Source organism: Podarcis melisellensis (assembly GCF_964234715.1).
Source record: "Podarcis melisellensis genome assembly, chromosome: 7".
Classification (NCBI taxonomy): Eukaryota; Metazoa; Chordata; class Lepidosauria; order Squamata; family Lacertidae; genus Podarcis; species Podarcis melisellensis.
The window spans coordinates 14,367,726-14,385,562 of record NC_138539.1 but is presented as its reverse complement, the minus strand read 5'-3'; the positions used below and the strand labels follow the sequence as shown (position 1 = coordinate 14,385,562).

Genomic DNA, 17,837 nt, shown 5'->3' with positions numbered 1-17,837 from the left:
CAGTGAGGTCAAAGGCATGCAAAGCGGAAACAAATTCAGTGTCAGACAGGTTTCTAGAGTTTTACATCTTTAATTTAAAACTTTGCCAAGAACCAAAAAAAAAAATGGTTACAAAAAGAGAAATTATCTACAAAAAGAAGTACTCATTTCATAACAGAAGCTGCCGGTGGCAGTTTGAGAGGGGGGAGGGGAAAGTGCTTCGGGTGAACAAAAACCCAAGTAGTGCGAAGTGCCCAAAAGTGAGCTTTTAACATCCAGGAAAGGCACATGGTATTGATCTAGGATGGTCACCAGGCTTGGATATGCACCAGTTGCATGTGGATGGCTAACATGCTAGTGAGAAGGCAGGCTAGAAGTCTTCCTGCTGTGCTCCCCATGTGCAGAGATGCAGGGACACATTCTGATAGCCAAATCCAGCTTTGAGAAGAACTGGTCTTCCACGAGACTAGATCACTGCAAAAATCAACATGGGGTCAGGGGGGGAAAGGAGCATGTCAATGGCTTAGGTGTTCACTAACCAAGCCACCCCTCACATGCACTGCAACATGGTCCAATTGCTGTACCATATGCCCTTCCTGAATATTTGACTTTTGCTTTAAGATTATGGTGCAGACAGAAATTTCAGACACCAAACCTGCCCCCTTCTCTGCTCCTCTGGTGTGTTTTCTACTTGTAAAAGGGGTGGAAATCATTGCTCCGTTCAGGATGACCTAGCAGCTTCCTGCAGAAGTAGGAGCTTGGCTTGGTAGGACAGCAATCCTCATGGCTTAGAGCCCAAGCTACAGGTTCCCTTTAAAATCATGCTTGGTTCTTTCAGCATCAGCAAATGAGGGGTGTTGCTTTCCCCTTTCTGCTACCAGGGTTCAAGTGAGAAGCTGTGCAATGCAGGCTTAATAATGGTCCTTGTTGGCTAGACAAGATTGCCAGGTCTCTTCAGCTGCAGCAGGGCTGCTGCCATTCAGCACCGGGGGAATGAATCTGCTAAAACAGTATAAGAGATCTCTTAAGTTAGAGCCAAGCTACACCATTCAGAAGTAGTAGTATTTCCTACAGAGGCGGAGAACTGAATGAGTGGATTCTTCCACCTTCACAAAGATCCCCAAATATCCCTGGCTTTGGAATGCTAGCTTGCCAAGGAGCAATTATTAAAGCTATGGAAAGCTATTCTTACTCCCTCTTCCCCTTCATGGAGTACTTCCTACATAAGAACATATTCAGAGCTGCGATTTCCCACCTACATTATGAAGTTGGCTGCACCTTGGGCTTAAAATGGATGCGTTGATTAGCTCTATGATCAGTATAGCTATGGGGTTGTAGCCAATTAGATTTGACTCAGAGTAGACTCATCAGAATTAGTCATGTCTGTTCATGGATTTCACTTTGGTTGTAATCCAGTGTTCCATTCTACAGAATGGTCTTTGGGAGAAACTCAGTTTTTTGTACAGGCCAACCACAATACCTCAAGCAATACAGAGACCAATTTCTCCCAGAATGCAGAGAAGACAAAATCCCAATCCTTAAAAGTGTTCACAATGAGATCCTGTTTTTAGAACCTGGGTTGGGGCAACATTCAAAATTTACACAGCTTAGGCAGTGTATGAAAAGAGAACAAGCAGCCTTGGGCAAAGAACTGCATCCACAGCTGAAACTCTTGCGTTCTGGTTTTGGTACAACTGTTCCCACTGCTGAAGAGGCAAGTCTAGAGTGCAATGTTAAGAAGTTGCTTGACTCTTTGCCAGTGGAACCTATTATGTGAAGGAACAGCAAGCAAAGCTGTGCTGTCTCCGTGCACTTGGGGACAGCCAATTCACAAAACCACCAGGATTAATTCATGACAATATGCTATAGGACGTTGGGTTCCCACATGCTACAAGCCAGAATTAATGACAAATTCTGGCCTTGGGGAAATGCCATCTTTTTTTATTACAAATATATGTATTTTTAAATCAAGCAAGAGCCACTGGAAGGTTTATTACCATGAGGACACTTCTAAATGATTTCTTAATCTTAATTTCCCACTATCAAGACACATAATTGCAAGGTTTCCGTTTTCCTCAACGAAGACTGCCGCAGTGGGTTCACACCTCTGGGAAAGCAAAACCTGGTGAAAATACCGCACTCTCGCCAACCCCACCCCACCCCAGTTGAGTATACAAATATACGCAGAGCAAGGCTAGACAACATAGTTCCCTCCAAATGCAGTTGGCCCTGGTGAGGGTCCGACAACATCTCTAGGGTGCCCCATTGGCTACACCTTTGATGCATGGAGAAATATCAGTAGCAATTGCAACCCAAAGCATTCATAATCACTTCTACAGCACTTTCCATGTTTGCAGTGCTATGGAAAGAGGGCCTACTTTGTGCAGCTGGGTGAAATGTTTTGCAGTCCCATTTTGCAGGTGGGAACACAGGTAAGCACAACCTGGTGTGGTTTGCTTGGGGATGGGGGAGAGAGGAGAAGGAAGAAGAAACCAGAAGATTGGGAGGACAAGGTTAGGTCTGCTTTCTCCTCCCTCTATCCAAATATCACCAGTGTCACCCCACATAAAACAGTCATCAGTCATTTGATACCCATTACTCGTATTATAATCGAGCAGCTTAACTTGCAATGAAGGTTACTACTGAACATTCGCAGGTACCCAAATTTTCTTCCAGGATGAGAAATGTTGAAGCACCGGTTGGTTGGGAGTCTTGTTTGAAAACACAAAATAATTTTTGCTAACCCTCCAACTTTGTTTTTCACAGCTTGCCTTCCCCTTTACAAGATACAAACCCAAGCGTGATTACCTTACAGATTCCAAAGAACTGAGTTTTGTCTCGGTCCTATGTGTGTTATTTACTCGGAGGTAAGCCCCACCAAGTGAGTGTGTGCACAGGACTGGCATTAAAGCGCACCCAATCTACAGCTGAAGAGGCAGAGGCATTTAGATGGCCGCAGCAAAAATTTCCCAAAAGAGAGCTAGCACTCTGCTTCAGTGGCCTAGGTTCACATCTCCTCCAGTCAAAACAGATATCTGATGCCTTACGCAGGAAATTTTAGGCTCTGTTCCTGCTAAATAAATACCAACATAGTTATCAGTACCTGAAGAGCTCCTGCTAGTTAGTATTACAGCAAACTCTGAAGTAACCCTTTGTTTTTTACCAGTTACTGTGCTGGACAATTCTCTGACCCAAGGAGTAGATTCTTACTGGACTCTGTAGGGCTCTTACGGGCCTGAAATTCAGATGCAACAACATAAATTCACCTGAGGAGAGGATGGTGAAAGAAAATACACTGTGCTAGACAATATTAAAAATGTGTGTTCTTTTTTTTGTTTGTTTTAATGGCAGCACTGAGTTGAGCACTATTCAACAGCCTGGAGTAAAATCTATCTTGTGCCTTCCGTTGTGTCATCTTCCACCAGGAACGAAAAGAAAAAGTTAAGATTTCTTAATGGGCCAGACCCAATTGCCCTCGAGCAAACCCAGTTCTTGAGTACACTCCTCAGTAGGAGCCATTTCCATGAATGGTTGAAGATGTCCCGCACACACAAAAAGGAAAAAAAGAAGAAGACAAAAAGCAGGAAGTTCGTTCACTGATCGCCCAGCCGGAAACCCTGGCCCCAGTTGTGTCTCCCTTCGCCCTGGCGGTTCTCTGCAGGCCTGCGCATGCTGGCGGGGGGCACCCCAAATCCAGAGACTCCTCCTCTCCTGTTCGGCAGCCAGTGGTACCTGGGGGCCAAGCAAAAGAGCCGTTCAGAAATGCCTGGTCTTTCTGAAATCGGGACTGGTTCCAGCATTGTGGCATTGTGCGTGTAGAATCTACACAGTAAGAGCTATAAGCTGGCCAAGCAGCAAAATGATTGGATGACATATGGCTAAGATACTGTTCAATCCCACCCTGCCCTTTGGAGTGCAGTTTTAACCTAATTGGGACTGTTTTGGCAGACACCCTAACGAGTCTGAAGTTCTTTTGTCAGTTTACATTCTTTTATCAAACACTCGGGGAGATCTCAAAAGCATTGCCCTTCCTAGCTTAGTGGGAGGGAAAGCATTGCATATTAATACATTAAAGGTAAAGGGACCCCTGACCTTTAGGTCCAGTTGTGGCCGACTCTGGGGTTGCGGCGCTCATCTCGCTTTATTGGCCAAGGGAGCCTCCGGGTACAACCTCTGGGTCATGTGGCCAGCATGACTGAGCCGCTTCTGGCAAACCAGAGCAGTGCACAGAAATGCCGTTTACTTTCCCGCCGGAGCGTTACCCATTTATCTACTTGCACTCTGACGTGCTTTCGAACTGCTAGGTTGGCAGGAGCAGGGACCAAGCAACGGGATATCACCCCATCTCAGGGATTCGAACCGCCAACCTTCTGATCGGCAAGTCCTAGGCTCTGTGGTTTAACCCGCGTCCCTTACATTAATTAATACATTAAGAAGTGTTAAATGCCCCCGTTTAAAACCGACGATCTGTCACATTTGGCAGCAACTGCAAATGTGTCACCTATGGGTTCCAGGAAGTGCTAGGCAGCTCTCTTAAGAGATACAGCAATTATTTCTCTCCTCAAAACGGTGTGGGTGTATCTCACTCTTTGGCTTTGAACTGGGATAGAACCAGTATGTTTTCTGAGAGATTGTGAGTATGTGTGCTTGCATCAAGGACTGGACAATATCTGGTTTTCAGCATTGTGGTATATCAACAGCTAAATATTGGTATATGCTGATATATCACGATGTCTGAAATGTATCTCTGCTTCTTCCTCCTCCCCACGTTAATTCAGAAAGATGTTTTTGAGTAAGCATGCGTAAGCCAGTTTAAGTTGAATTACTTGTTTTCAAACTTCATTTTACAAGTCTGTTGTCATCTTCCCCCTTCCTCCTCTTCGATTCATGGCTTCTAAAAGTTTCAGGTGAAAAGCTCCCCTTATTGGTTTCGCTGTCAGAAATGCATGCTCTGATAAATGTGGAAGACCCACCAAACTGGAAAAGCTTGCTTGGGTCACCTAAATTCTCTAGTTATCGCTGTTATAAACCTTTTTTTTTTCCAAATAGGATAATTCCATTTCCTAATAAGCAACCTGATTTTCCTTTTAAAAAAGGAGAAAACCTTTTAAAACAACTTACAGGAACTGAGGCGTTGATAGGAAATTTCTTCCTCCCAAGTCTATTGGATATTTAAACATTAAGAAAAAGTACAGGTGGCCAACCAGGTTGCCAATCAGCTCATTGATGATACTGCAGGAGAAGAGAATGGGATCAACGTTTATCAACTCTGTAGTAAAGCATTTCCTGAAGGCAATCTATACACATTGAACCTTGGTTTCCCCAACATACAGCCAAGGAGACTAAGCTGGGGCTGGAGGAAAGGGCAGCTTTGGGCTCCTATCCCTAGGAGGAGGAGGAGTTTGGATTTGATATCCCGCTTCATCACTACCCTAAGGAGTCTCAAAGCAGCTAACAATCTCCTTTCCCTTCCTCCCCCACAACAAACACTGTGAGGTGAGTGGGGCTGAGAGACTTCAGAGAAGTGTGACTAGCCCAAGGTCACCCAGCAGCTGCATGTGGAGGAGCGAGAAGCGAACCCGGTTCACCAGATTACGAGTCCACCGCTCTTAACCACTACACCACACTGACTCTCCTGTATAGCAGCAAAAATACTCCTATATTGCTATATTCCTGTATAGCAGCAAAAAAATGTGCCATACATGCCCAAAGCCACAACTCCTAGCAGTTACCATGCTCAAAGGACAGGCTAAAAAATAAGGCAGACGGAAGAGTCAAACAGGCACAGGAAGTTCCTTTCCTTCCCGCATTCACCTTTTCTTTTGGAGAGGGGAGGACACAGGAGCCTGCTGCTCATGCAGGAGCAACTGCAGCTTGAGCAGGGCTGGTACTATGGCTGGGACCTTTCACCATGGAAATTGCTCACTGAGAAACCCACCAGTGAAGATCTGGTGGTTGGGTCAGTGGAAGAGCTGGGCAATGCAAGGGAAAGAGCGTCTCCTTGCCACTGCAAAAAAAAAAGGCTGCTGCATTCACACACATTCCTCTTAATTATCCAGATGTTTCAGATATCCTTTGGGGTATGGAAGTAGGCCACATGTTACCGTAAGGACTGTATTTACTGTAATACAAAACGGGTATTTGGCAATACTTACGAGCCTCCAATGATATAGTTGAATCCCAGGATAACCCACGGTAGATAGCATGCCTAGGACAACAAGAGCACATGCAAACTTGCTGTGAACAAGGAAACTGAAGAGCGCAATTTAGTCTCCACCTGCTTTTCCCCGACAGAATATAGGTAGCTAAGTACATTATTGAGCATTTAATGTACAGGGGTTGCATCCAATGATGATGTTCTACTCGGGCAAGACTTCCACTTGCACAACAGAGCATACCGCTGCTCTGCTCATCTCTGAGGCCCACTGCACACCCTGAAAATCTGCTCCAGAGGGTTGGAGTCCATTTTGGAGCATATTTGAGGAGCAGAGAAAGGCAAAGTCAGTGGCTGGCTGGCCCCTGAGACAGCAAGCTGCTGGACTAGGTGGGCTATTAGGCTGACCCAGTGGACTCCAGTTTGATCAAACAGAGCTCTGCCCCATGGTCATTTCATGTCATGATATAGATGTTTTCCCCCTCAACTATGGAGGTTTTGCTCTACCTAGTCGGCGACATGTAATTCACATTTCAGAAGTACAGTACCTCTCCCTGGCTTGCAACATGCTATCAGGACACCCAAATTGCAGTTAAATGTCCTTCAGCTTTTTTCCTCTATTCCTTGCCTCCGCTGGCACAAAATCTCTCTCCCGACTCTGCCTTTCCCTCCCATCCTGCATTGCCTTTGCCAATATTTCCCTTGTCTGTACACCTCCTTATTGCATACCGGACAAGGATGACAAATCTCCTTCTCCAATCCTAACATTCCATGATAGCATAGCCCCCACAACTACATATCTGGCAGCCAAGAGAAAGCATGGCGATCTGACATGAGGTAGCTAGTAGCATCAGGGAGGTGGGTAAAGGTCAAGGAGCTCTGCTACAGGCCCCTGCCTGGCTGCAGCATCTCAAGGTGTTTCTAGTGCATACAATGTGGTATAAAGGCATTGCCATCTCACACATGGGTCTATGTCTCTTGTGGCCAAGGCACATGATATCAACTCCGAGGCTACCCTGCAGAAAGGCTTGGAAGTGAAACACCTTTAGTGGCAGCAAAAGTGCTCCTCTGATGCCAGTATCCCTTTAAGAATCTGGAAGGGACAAGTAGTCACAGGGGGGGAACTGCCTCCCTTCCCCAATGAGTGAGCAAAGTTCCTTTGATATGGGCAAAAGGCTTGAGGAAAGGGGAAAGCCCTTTGGCCTTACCTTAAACCGTGTCCCAAACCAAAATGTCACAATCATGTCTCTGTTCAGCTGGGCCCAAACGTAAAGTACGGACATGATCAAGGGAATCATCAGCAGCTACAAGGGAAGCAAGAGAATGAAGAGACAGAAAGATTGAGATTCAGTACAGGAGACCTAAGCAACTACAGAAGGCTCACAATAAAAAGGCCTGTTTAGTGCTCTCTCGAATTTGCACATAACTTCAAACCTGGATTTAGTATTATGGAAACAAGACTCTGGCACGTGTCTCCTCCCCACTCCTGACATGGTTGCGCAGGGGAGTTTGAAATCTTTACCTTCTGTTTTTGATTAACTGCGGCACGTCACTTGAATCTGAGAACTGGTTATAACCTTGAGTTGTTATCACTAACTATAGTTACAATTATCCATAGCTTAGAGTTCAGCCAACACACTAAGCTGTGGTTCATATAAAACAGATGAAAAAGTTTCTGGTCTTCTAACAGCTGTGCCAGAGCAAGCAGGAGAGAGAGCACAGAAGCCCAAAACTTGCTGTGGCTCTTTCATGGATGTTTGTCACAGAGAGGTCTCTACGCACCTGACAGCACATCGTCATTGAGAAAATGTTTTAGAAAGGCGTTTTCCCTCTTTGCCTCAGGGTCCCTAATTTGAGATCCGCCAAGCAGAAAACAGCCTATCCCCAGACAGGACAGCAAGTCGGGGCGTGAGAAATCTGGTTTTGCTGCCTGTCCCAGATAGCAAATACAAAGGCCTGTTGTCAAGATCGGTCCAACCACAATATGTAGCTTGTGGGCTGCCTTCAGCTTAGTGGATCACAAGTGATGAAGGACTGGTGCACAGAGAAACACTTGGTTCCTAGCCTTGTTTATTCCTAGAATTAAGTCCCACTGATTTTGCCACCATCTCACCAAGTGTATTTTCCTCGGATTGCAGCCCTCGAGATTACAGGATTCTGCTCAAATTATAGAAATAAAAATAGACTTTAAAATTAAGTCCAGCTATCCCCTCCTTTTTCTGAGCTGACAGAACCGAGCATTAACAGGGGGCTTGCAGGTTTTTATCCCCAAATAACCAACATCCGTGTTGGTTCTTACGTAATGACTTCCATCGCAAGAAAAAATGGTGTTGATTTACTTTCAACAAGATCTTTGTTAAAAAGATAATGTGACCGAGAGATGTGATTGTGCGATTGGCAAGGACAGTTTGACAGAGGTGTCAGCACCAGGGTTGCGTAATTACCTGAAAGTTAGATTACACACTTACACACACACACACACACACACACACACACAAACCTTAAACAATTGGGGCTGACTGGCTATTTTAGATGCAAAGTTAAATACGATTCTTCTCTGCGGTGCAAAATGATGCATGCATTTGGGAGAACTGGGCACTAGTGGCTTAGAAGGGCCTGAGATGGAAACCCTCAGAGAGAGTAGGGAGAGGTTGGGCCCAATGCAGCTGGCGAGGAGTTCACGGATACGATCCCAATAAGTGCTCTTATGAAACTCCCAGGAAACGTTTCAGCCTCAAAGTCTCACAGTGGAGATGTAATCAAAAGAAGGAATGCACACCTCTCCCTCTTTCTGGAAATCAAAAGGTCTTATAGCTCCTAGAGCCCAAATATGGGATTCTGAGTTTGAGAAGAACAGGGTGCAGTTGGAAACTCTGCCTGAAGCTCTAGGCGCGTCTCGGAAGTTCTCCTTCCTACAAAGGGCAAAGGCTTTATGGCAGCTTCAGCTGAAAAGGAATGCACCTACGGCACACTCACTGTTGACATTGGTAAGACTGCTTATCACCTGCATAGAATGCATTCAAGGGGTATGATGTGGTTTATCATCATTACACCAGCGATGGAAAACTGGCAGTTTCCACATCTTGCTGGACTCCCCAACTCCCATCGGTCACAGTCAGCACAGGCAATGATCAGGGACAATGTGGGTTGTAGTCATCTGGGTGGTCAGAGGTTCCCAACCCTACGTTACGTGAATAAGCCTTAAGCCTGTCTAATTTCTCCTTCCAAAGCATGCCTGTGAGAAGATCAGAAGCCCTGGCCCCTATTTTCAACGTCCAATGCCTAATCTGCGGTCAGCTTCCTAAACATGCTTCTTTCGGCCACATCACAGACAAGCATAATACATCCTGTGTGGACACGATGCAAAATTGCAGTTAGATAAGAACAGAAGGGAAAGCTTCCAATCTCTCCTTGCAGCTGCATGAGAGGAGCGGGGGAGCCGAAGAGACACACCCACAAAACAGTATCGACTAATGTAAAATTTACCTTTGCACAGCAGACAAAACACCCACCCACACCCTTTTCTCTGTCCTCCAGGCAAACATGAAACATCATCAGTGTTCAAGGGCACCTTTCAATGCAAAGCAAGGCCAATCGTGTGAGAGACAGACAGACAGACTTGGGGAGGGTGTGGTTGGGGAATGTTCTGAGAGACAGAGAGACATGGAGGGTTGCAGCAAGGTATTGTTAAAACCTGAATGCAGCCATTTTCTCTCAGGGTTATTTCTCCTACAGTTTTCAACTTGGGTATCAGCAGAAAATTCACACCAAACTTGCTGGACAGGAATGCGGAGTGTTTTGCTTGGTGCTCTTTCAGGTGTTCAGAAACACAAAATGACCCTTTTTCTCCCTGCCAGCACACTGGTTTAGATGGGAGAGTATTGAATACACAGTATACATAATCCACTCTGATCTAATCTGGCCCACATAAATTCTGTACAAGTAGATGAAAGACCTGGCACTTTAGAAGCCAGGTCGCTTTGAAAACAGACATGCTTACCTGCATATTCATTGCCAAACCAGTAATCTTTCATTGTTTCACTAAGGAAAACCAAACTAAAACAGAAGACAAGAAGCGCAACCTTGTGATGAGGCACATTTAACTCAAGGGACTAAAAGAGCTGGACAGAATCTGTCTGGAAACCCCCAGCATGGCTTTGAAACAGCCTGTGGAAATATTGCTGGTGAAAGAGCAAGTGAATCAGATTTAACACAGTACAGTGCAGAAGAAAAGGTTTTGTTAGCCGGCCATAATAGACACTGCCATTACTGTTCTGCAGGCAAGCTTCAATGGACTCAAGTGCAACCAAGGGTGTGCCTTTTCCCCTCTCACCTCTCCTCCGGCAGGACCAGGAGGAAGACTTCTGCAAAGTTTAGTTCTGCTTTCAAAGAATCTCATCTTAGCATCTGGTACAAATGAGGTATCCTGGTGTAACACAGTTGCCAAATCTGAAGCTGCCACTGTTAAACCATTAGTCATTTTAAGCCAGGAGTACTGTTCTTTTACAGAATGCGAAGCCAAGATTCCTCGAAAGCTAAACTCAACTTGGCAGAAGTCCTTCCCCTAGCTACACAAGAAGCGGATAGGCACAGGCCCAAGACTTCACTCTGAGCTCATTAAGGCTCAGCCACTCAATCAGGGTTTAGTACAGGGCCAGTGATGCCATATTATAAAACTATTTATACAGCATCTTTCTGAGGTTTTTTTAACCTGCAATTCTTACAGCTATTCCTACAATTACAGACAAACACAAAGCCACCAGATATCAAGGAGATAAAGAACTACACAACATTTAGAAGACATCTGAAGGCAGCCCTGTATCAGGAGCTTTTATAAATGCTTGACGTTTTATTATGTTTTTATATGTGATGGAAACTGCCCAGAATGGCCAGGGAAACCCAGCCAAGTGGCCAGGGTATAAATAACAACATTATTATTAATAATTATTAACAACACATCATAGTACAAAAGGGGGAGAAAGGAGTGAAACAGATATTATCTTGACTAAATGCTGGCTTTGACCTGTAAAGCCTTAAACAGGACCACAATATCTAAAGAACCGCCTCTCTCCATATGAACCAACTCGTACCCTGTGACCATCACCTGAGGCCCTTCTTCGTGTGCCCTCTCCGCAAGAGGTCCACTACACGAGAATGGGCCTTTTCTGTGGTGGCTGCCCATTTGTGGAATGCTCTCCCAAGGGAGGCTCATTTGGCGCTGCCAGGCAAAAAGATTACTCTTCGGCTGATTAAACAATCTATGGCCTTTTGATCTATGTGTTTGTGGGAGGGTGGGTTTTAGGTTCTGCTTTTGATTATATATTTTGTGTTCTCGTTTGTATTTTTACGTTATGAACCGCCCTGTGATCCTCAGATGAAGGGCGGTATACAAATTTAATAAATACTACTACGACTACTAAGGCTATTCAGCGGATGTGTGCCTGAACACAGATGAGGACCACACAACCCACTCCCACCCCTCTGCAGAGCTCAAACATGCCAAAACGTTGCTGTAGCAAATAAAAAAGGATACAACTATGCAGATCCAATTAAAGAGAAGCATGAACATATAGTCGGCGGGTCTTCCATCGAAAGCGCCTGTAAACAAGAGAGTGGCGTTAGAGCGAGCTGAAACCTTGGCAGTTGTTTTGCATTGTTCCCCCCAGAGACACTGGGTGGATCTTAAGGGCTATGATTATATTGCACGACACAACTGCGGCTTTCATTCAGAGGAAGAAATGAGAGGCTGATCCGTTTTAGGAGCCTGCAGGAAGAGTCAGGGAAGGTTTTTCTTCCAGTTAAGAAATGCTTGGGGGAGAAACTGGCTGTTTTAATAGACGCGAAATATACCATCTCCACATTTGGGGAGAGGAAAGCCTCTTTATTCAATATGGGTACCAGCTTTGTATCTAGCACTATTTTTCTGCAAAAAATACAGGAAACAACGCTGTAGTGCATCTTTGAGGTACAGTCATACCTTGGAAGTCAAACGGAATCCATTTGACTTCCAAAATGTTCAAAAACCAAATCGAGGCTTCCGGTTGGCTGCAAGACGCCCTATTGGACATTCGGCTTCCAAAAGAACACTAAAAAATGTTCACTTCCGGGTTTGCGGCGTTCAGGAGCCAAAGTTCCAGGGCGTTCGGAATCCAAGGTCTGACTGTACCAGTGAATTCAGACCACACAGGAATAGGACAGCAGCGTCAAAACAGGACCTTGATTCAAAATAACCAGCCTCCATTTTCCTCTCATTCCCAAAACCCTCACAGGGCAAGTGTCTGAGCATGCCCCAAAGACTAGCATTGCACACACACACACTTGAATTTTCATTAACCTCCCATGGGTCCACACTATCATGGGTACTCTGCCCAGGGACCTCTCCCACTACAGGGGAGAGGCTGTTTTCACAAATTCTCCCTGCAGCCTCACGCCCCTCAGAAAGCTGTCCCAGAAGGTGACAGCTAGGAGGCAGCGCTAAGGGCTGCACAAAGAATTGGTGGAAGTTTGGATGGAACCCTGCGAATTCTGCATCTTAGCAAGATGAGATTCTCACAGCTCCATTGACAGAGCCCCTGCCTTGCATGCATAGGGTCACAGACCCAATGCCAGTATCTCCAGGTAGGGCTAGGAGAGAGAGTCCCTCTGTTTTAAATCCTGGACAGCCACTGCCAGTCAGTGCAGACAGTACTGAGCTTGATGGACCAATGCCTTGACTCAGTATAGGGCAGCTTCTTATGTTCTTCTATATGCATCCGAATTAGCATCTATCTCCACAAGATGGACCCAGAAGATTATAAAAGAAAATGGAGGTAACTAGTGCCACTGAATGCAAAAACTAAATAGCATGTTATATATTTGATGTTACATTACCTGTTTCTAATCGTGATGAATACTGATACAAAAAATATAAGTTCACCAGGTAAAGAAACCCCGTTCCTGGGCCGACCGGAAAATAGAAGGTTGCTGTGATTGGCCTCCAGATCTGTTCAAAGATTTTAAAGAGAGAGTATGAATTCAGAGGTTTATTGCAGCGAAACAACCGAGAGTCTTGTGGCACCTTAACTACTGACAAATTTGTTATGGCATAAGCTTAGCAACTACACATGATGCATGGTATGTAAGCCTCACTTGACTAGCAGATGGGAGAGAAATGTAGGGGGGTGAAGTCAGAGTGACAATCATTTAAGACAAGAGCTTTCCAAACTGTGTGCTGCAACATGTTAGTATGTCGGCTGCAGTTTGTACATGTGTTGTGCGAATGCTCCCCATGCTCCTCCTGGAGCTGGAAAAGGGTTAGTTAAACCTCCAGCTTGCTTGTAAAACTGAATTACTGTGTCGCAAAATGATGCACGTCGAAAACGTATGTCAGCGAGATGAAAAGTTTGGAAAGTTCTGATCCAAGAGCATGGCAGTACACTTCTCCGCTAACCCAGAAATATTACCTCGGGTTAAGAACTTTGCTTCAGGATGAGAACAGAAATCATGTTCTGGTGGCGCAGCAGCAGCAGGAGGCCCCATTAGCTAAAGTGGTGCTTCAGGTTAAGAACAGTTTCAGGTTAAGTACAGACCTCCGGAACGAATTAAGTTTTTAACCCGAGGTACCACTGTAATGTATTTCTATGAGGGTGGTTTATTTCATATATATAACGGCATTTAAATAACACTTAATATTTCAAAAATCTCCAAGCAGTAGGTGGCTACGTCCCCAATGCTATATTGTAGGATTTGCACAAGCATCGCCTGTCTTTACACAAAAAATAGAGCACATTCCACCTGTTCTAGCGAATTCCCTGCCTATGACATTTCCACCCCTGCTAACTCTGAGTAGCAGCAGCCGCCACAAAAAATAGCCTTGCCACAAGGGGCTGACCATGCTTGCAATTCTGACACAGAAAGAAGTCATCCACTTACAGTGGGGGGGGGGGGGGAATATTTGATCTCCTGCTAAATTTCCCCGTTTGCCCTCGGACGAAGAAATGACCAGTCCATAATTTTAATGGTAGGTTTCTTGTAGCTGTGAGAGACAGAATAACAGCAGAAAACCCCCCAGAAACCCAGGAGACAAAAGTCAAGAGATTGATGTGCATTATAATGAGTGAAATAAGTATTTGATCCCTTTGCAAAAGATGACTTAGTACTTGGTGGCAAAGCCCTTGTTGGCAATTACAGAAGTCAGACGTTACTTGTAGGTGGCCACCAGGTTTGCACACATCTTAGGAGGTATTTTGTCCCACTCCTCTTTGCAGATCCTCTCCAAGTCAGTAAGATTTTGAGGCTGATGTGTAGCTACTCAAACATTCAGCTCCCTCCACAGATTTTCGATGGGATTAAGATCTGGAGACTGGCTAGGCCACTCCAGGACCTTAATGTGCTTCTTCTTGAGCCACTCCTTTGTTGCCTTGGTTGTGTGTTTTGGGTCATTGTCATGCTGGAATACCCATCCTTGACCCATTTTCAATGCCCTGGCTGAAGGAAGGAGATGCTCACCCAAAATTTGACGATACATGGTTCTGTCCATTGTCCCTTTGATGCAGTGAAGGTGTCCTGTCCCCTTAACAGAAAAACACCCCCAAAGCATAATGTATGCCCCTCCATGTTTGACGGTGGGGGTGGTGTTCTTGAGTTCATAGGCAGCATTCCTCCTCCTCCAAACACAGCGAGTTGAGCTGATGCCAAAGAGCTTGATTTTGATCTGACCACAACACTTTCACCCAGTTCTTCTCTGGGTAATTCAGATGTGCATTGGCAAACTGCAGACGGGCCTGTACATGTGCTGTCTTGAGCAAGGGGACCTTGCGGGCTCTGCAAGATCTCAGTCCTTCACGGCTTAGAGTGTTACCAACTGTTTTCATGGTGAGTATGGTCCCAGCTGCCTTGAGATCACTGACAAGTTCCCCCTTGGACAGCTCTTTGGTCATGGTGGCTACTTTGAAATCTGCTGGATTGATTGCTTCTGTCGACAGGTGTCTTTTGTACAGGTACTGTAACGAGCTGGCATTACAGGTAAGACCTCTCCCTTACAGCTGGTACTTCTAATCTCAGCTCGTTACATCCAGTGAAGATACCAGGTAGCCTGACATCTGGCTGGTTGATAGGGGATCAAATACCGTATTTTTTGCTCTATAAGACTCACTTTTTCCCTCCTAAAAAGTAAGGGGAAATGTGTGTGCATCTTATGGAGTGAATGAAGGCTGCGCAGCTATCCCAGAAGCCAGAACAGCAAGAGGGATCGCTGCTTTCACTGCGCAGCGATTGGTACTTATTTCACTCATTATAATGCACATCAATCTCTGACTTTTGTCTTCTGGGTTTCTGGGGGTTTTCCTGTTGTTATCCTGTCTATGACATTCCTTCTTTTGGATGCCTCCTTGAGCTCCTTCTCTTCTCAAGATATTCCTGAGCATTTTGATCAGGGGGATGATAGCAGGTCCCCAGTACTAAATTATTCTTGGGGTCCAATATCACCACCTAACAATTCTGTGGTGGAGTCTGCCCCTTTTGGGATTTCAATCTCACGGGACTCTGTGTCCTCTTTGACATGCAGAGCGACACCACCTCCAGAACACCCTTCTCTGTCCTTCCTATAGAGTCCAGATGCGGAGACAACTGTGTGCTACCATTGCCCACTATGCCCAATACATCTATTCTCTCTTTTAAAACCAAGCATTCCAACTCATCCATTCTGGCTTGGAGGCTTCTATAATTAACAAATGAACGTCTATTCATGATCTCTGTTTCCAAACATATCTGGCACATGCATTTTATCCTACTTTACTTTGGCCTCTTTGAAGTCCTCTAACGTCCCCCTTGCACGATACAGCATGTTCATCCTTGCATATTCCAAACCAGCTGTTCCTCCAGTGACCAACTTAAAAGCTGCTCTGTTACAACGCTAATTTTAAGAACCAAGTTCTTCCCTGGTTCAATGAAGCCTGTCCCTTTCATAGAAGCCTAGATAGTTCTATAATGTTTCCTCAGTGCCTAACAAATCCAGATTCTTGTCTCACAAACACACTGAGAATGTTTAGCTGGCTATGCATGTAGCATTTCAGAGAACACAACCTTGAAGGTGTTCTATTTATGGCTGCTTTACTGCTTTCTGAAGGTCCTGTAGGCCTAGCAAGGTCCAGAAGGAAACCTATTCTGCCCTGGCCTCTTCACCCTATTAATGGAACTGTTACCTTGACATTTCAATACTAGGGTAAAGGCATTTTGTTAGCCCAGGCTCCTCCTCACTTGTAGAGCAAGCGCTGCGCACATGAATAAGCATCACATGCCTGCTTTACTCCTACCATCTTGGAAGGAAAAAACAACAACCTAACAAACAAACCAGAAAGCCTTCCGTCATAGTTCCTTATTATATCCAAACCAGAAAATGATTAAGCATAATGGTTTCCCAACAAACCAAGATGCTGACACAAAGCACTTGGCTTCATATACAGTCATACCTCGGGATATTTATGCTTCAGGATAAGTATTTTCGGGTTGCGCTCCGCGGCAATCCGGAAGTAACGGAGCGCGTTACTTCTGGGTTTCGCCGCTCGCGCATGCGCAGACGGTCAAAATGACATCACGTGCATGCGCGAAAGCGGCGAAACGCGACCCACGCACACGCATCTTATGTTCTATTCAGGATGCAAACGGGGCTCCGGAACGGATCCCGTTCGCATCCTAAGGTACCACTGTACTGTATCATTCACTCATCTGCACAAAAGGGGGGGATAAAGTGGCTGCACACAAAGTAACAATGTTTGATTTTGAGATATCGATGATGATGATGTTCAAGCTTCCAGATGCGGTGAATGAGTTTCAGGACTTACTGTGGGATTTTGAACCCACGATGGTAAAGGCCTAAACATTCCCCACTAAACTGTGGTACTGTGCTTTGCTTTCAGGAAAGAGGTAGGAACTCCTGGGCTCAAAACAAGGCACCTTTACAAGGGGTGTCCCGTCCCCCCCAACAGGTGGCCATGACACAGCACTGACACTTCTCGGGTGGCACAACGGGTCAGTGCGCCTGGCTGTCAACCAGAAAGTCGCTGGTTCGAGCCCACCCAGGGACGGCGGTAGGCAGCTGTCCTGCATCGCGGGGATGGGGCTGGGCTAGATGAACCCTGGGGGTCCCTTCCAACTCCCTGCGATCCATTGACAACCAGCGCTGCCGAGCCCCACGCCGTCTCCCAACAACTACAACTCCCGGCATGCACAGCGCCGCGCCGCGGGTGATTCTGAAGCGCCAGGCTCGCGCCGAGCATGCCGGGAGTTGCAGTCCGCCCACTCGCTTACCTGGAAGCGGTTGATGAAGGCCTCGGGCCACAGGAAGAGGTAGAAAGGGCTGACGAGGCCTAGCTTGCCGACCAGAGGGACCGCGATGGCGCCGGCGAACCAGTAGCGGGTGATGAGCGGGATGCTCCGGAACCACTCCCCGAGGTCCGACATCTCCCCTCCGCCGCCGGTCTAGCCGCTGCGAGGCCTGGGACGCGCTCGCCGGAGCCGCTCCTATGACAGCGAAGCCGCGGGAGGTGGGGCGGTGGGAGGGGCCCGCCTTCCTCCGACGTGGCCGCGCCGAATTCGGCCGAGCAACGGCCGCTTCCGGTTTCCGCCTTTTTTCTCTCTCTGAGGGGCGGGGCGGAAGGAGCGTCAGTTCCCGCTCTTAAAGGGACAGCGGGCGCCGTTTTTCACCCGTTTACCCATACACGTGGGA

General features: G+C 46.2%; 1 protein-coding gene across 1 annotated transcript; it reads right to left on the bottom strand.

Annotated features, from left to right (window-relative positions):
* Nucleotides 1–50: 50 nt before the first annotated feature.
* On the bottom strand, nt 51–17,608 carry DERL1 (derlin 1). The gene is made up of 8 exons (XM_081919026.1): nt 17,420–17,608; nt 13,004–13,115; nt 11,667–11,731; nt 10,134–10,160; nt 7,342–7,437; nt 6,135–6,187; nt 5,101–5,211; nt 51–3,711 (listed from the first exon to the last, which is right to left on the bottom strand). The coding sequence occupies exons 1-8, from the start codon at nt 17,570–17,572 to the stop codon at nt 3,573–3,575; spliced, it is 756 nt and encodes a 251-aa protein (XP_081775152.1). The 5' UTR covers nt 17,573–17,608; the 3' UTR covers nt 51–3,572.
* Between the last annotated feature and the right edge of the window lie 229 nt (nt 17,609–17,837).

Coding starts and splice junctions, on each gene's coding strand:
- DERL1 (XM_081919026.1), bottom strand. CDS start 17,572: ATGTCGGACCTCGGGGAGTGGTTCCGGAGCATCCCGCTCATCACCCGC. Junction 13,116..17,419: donor CCTTCATCAACCGCTTCCAG/GTAAGCGAGTGG, acceptor ATCTTTGAACAG/ATCTGGAGGCCAATCACAGC. Junction 11,732..13,003: donor TTCATCACGATTAGAAACAG/GTAATGTAACAT, acceptor TCTTGTTTACAG/GCGCTTTCGATGGAAGACCC.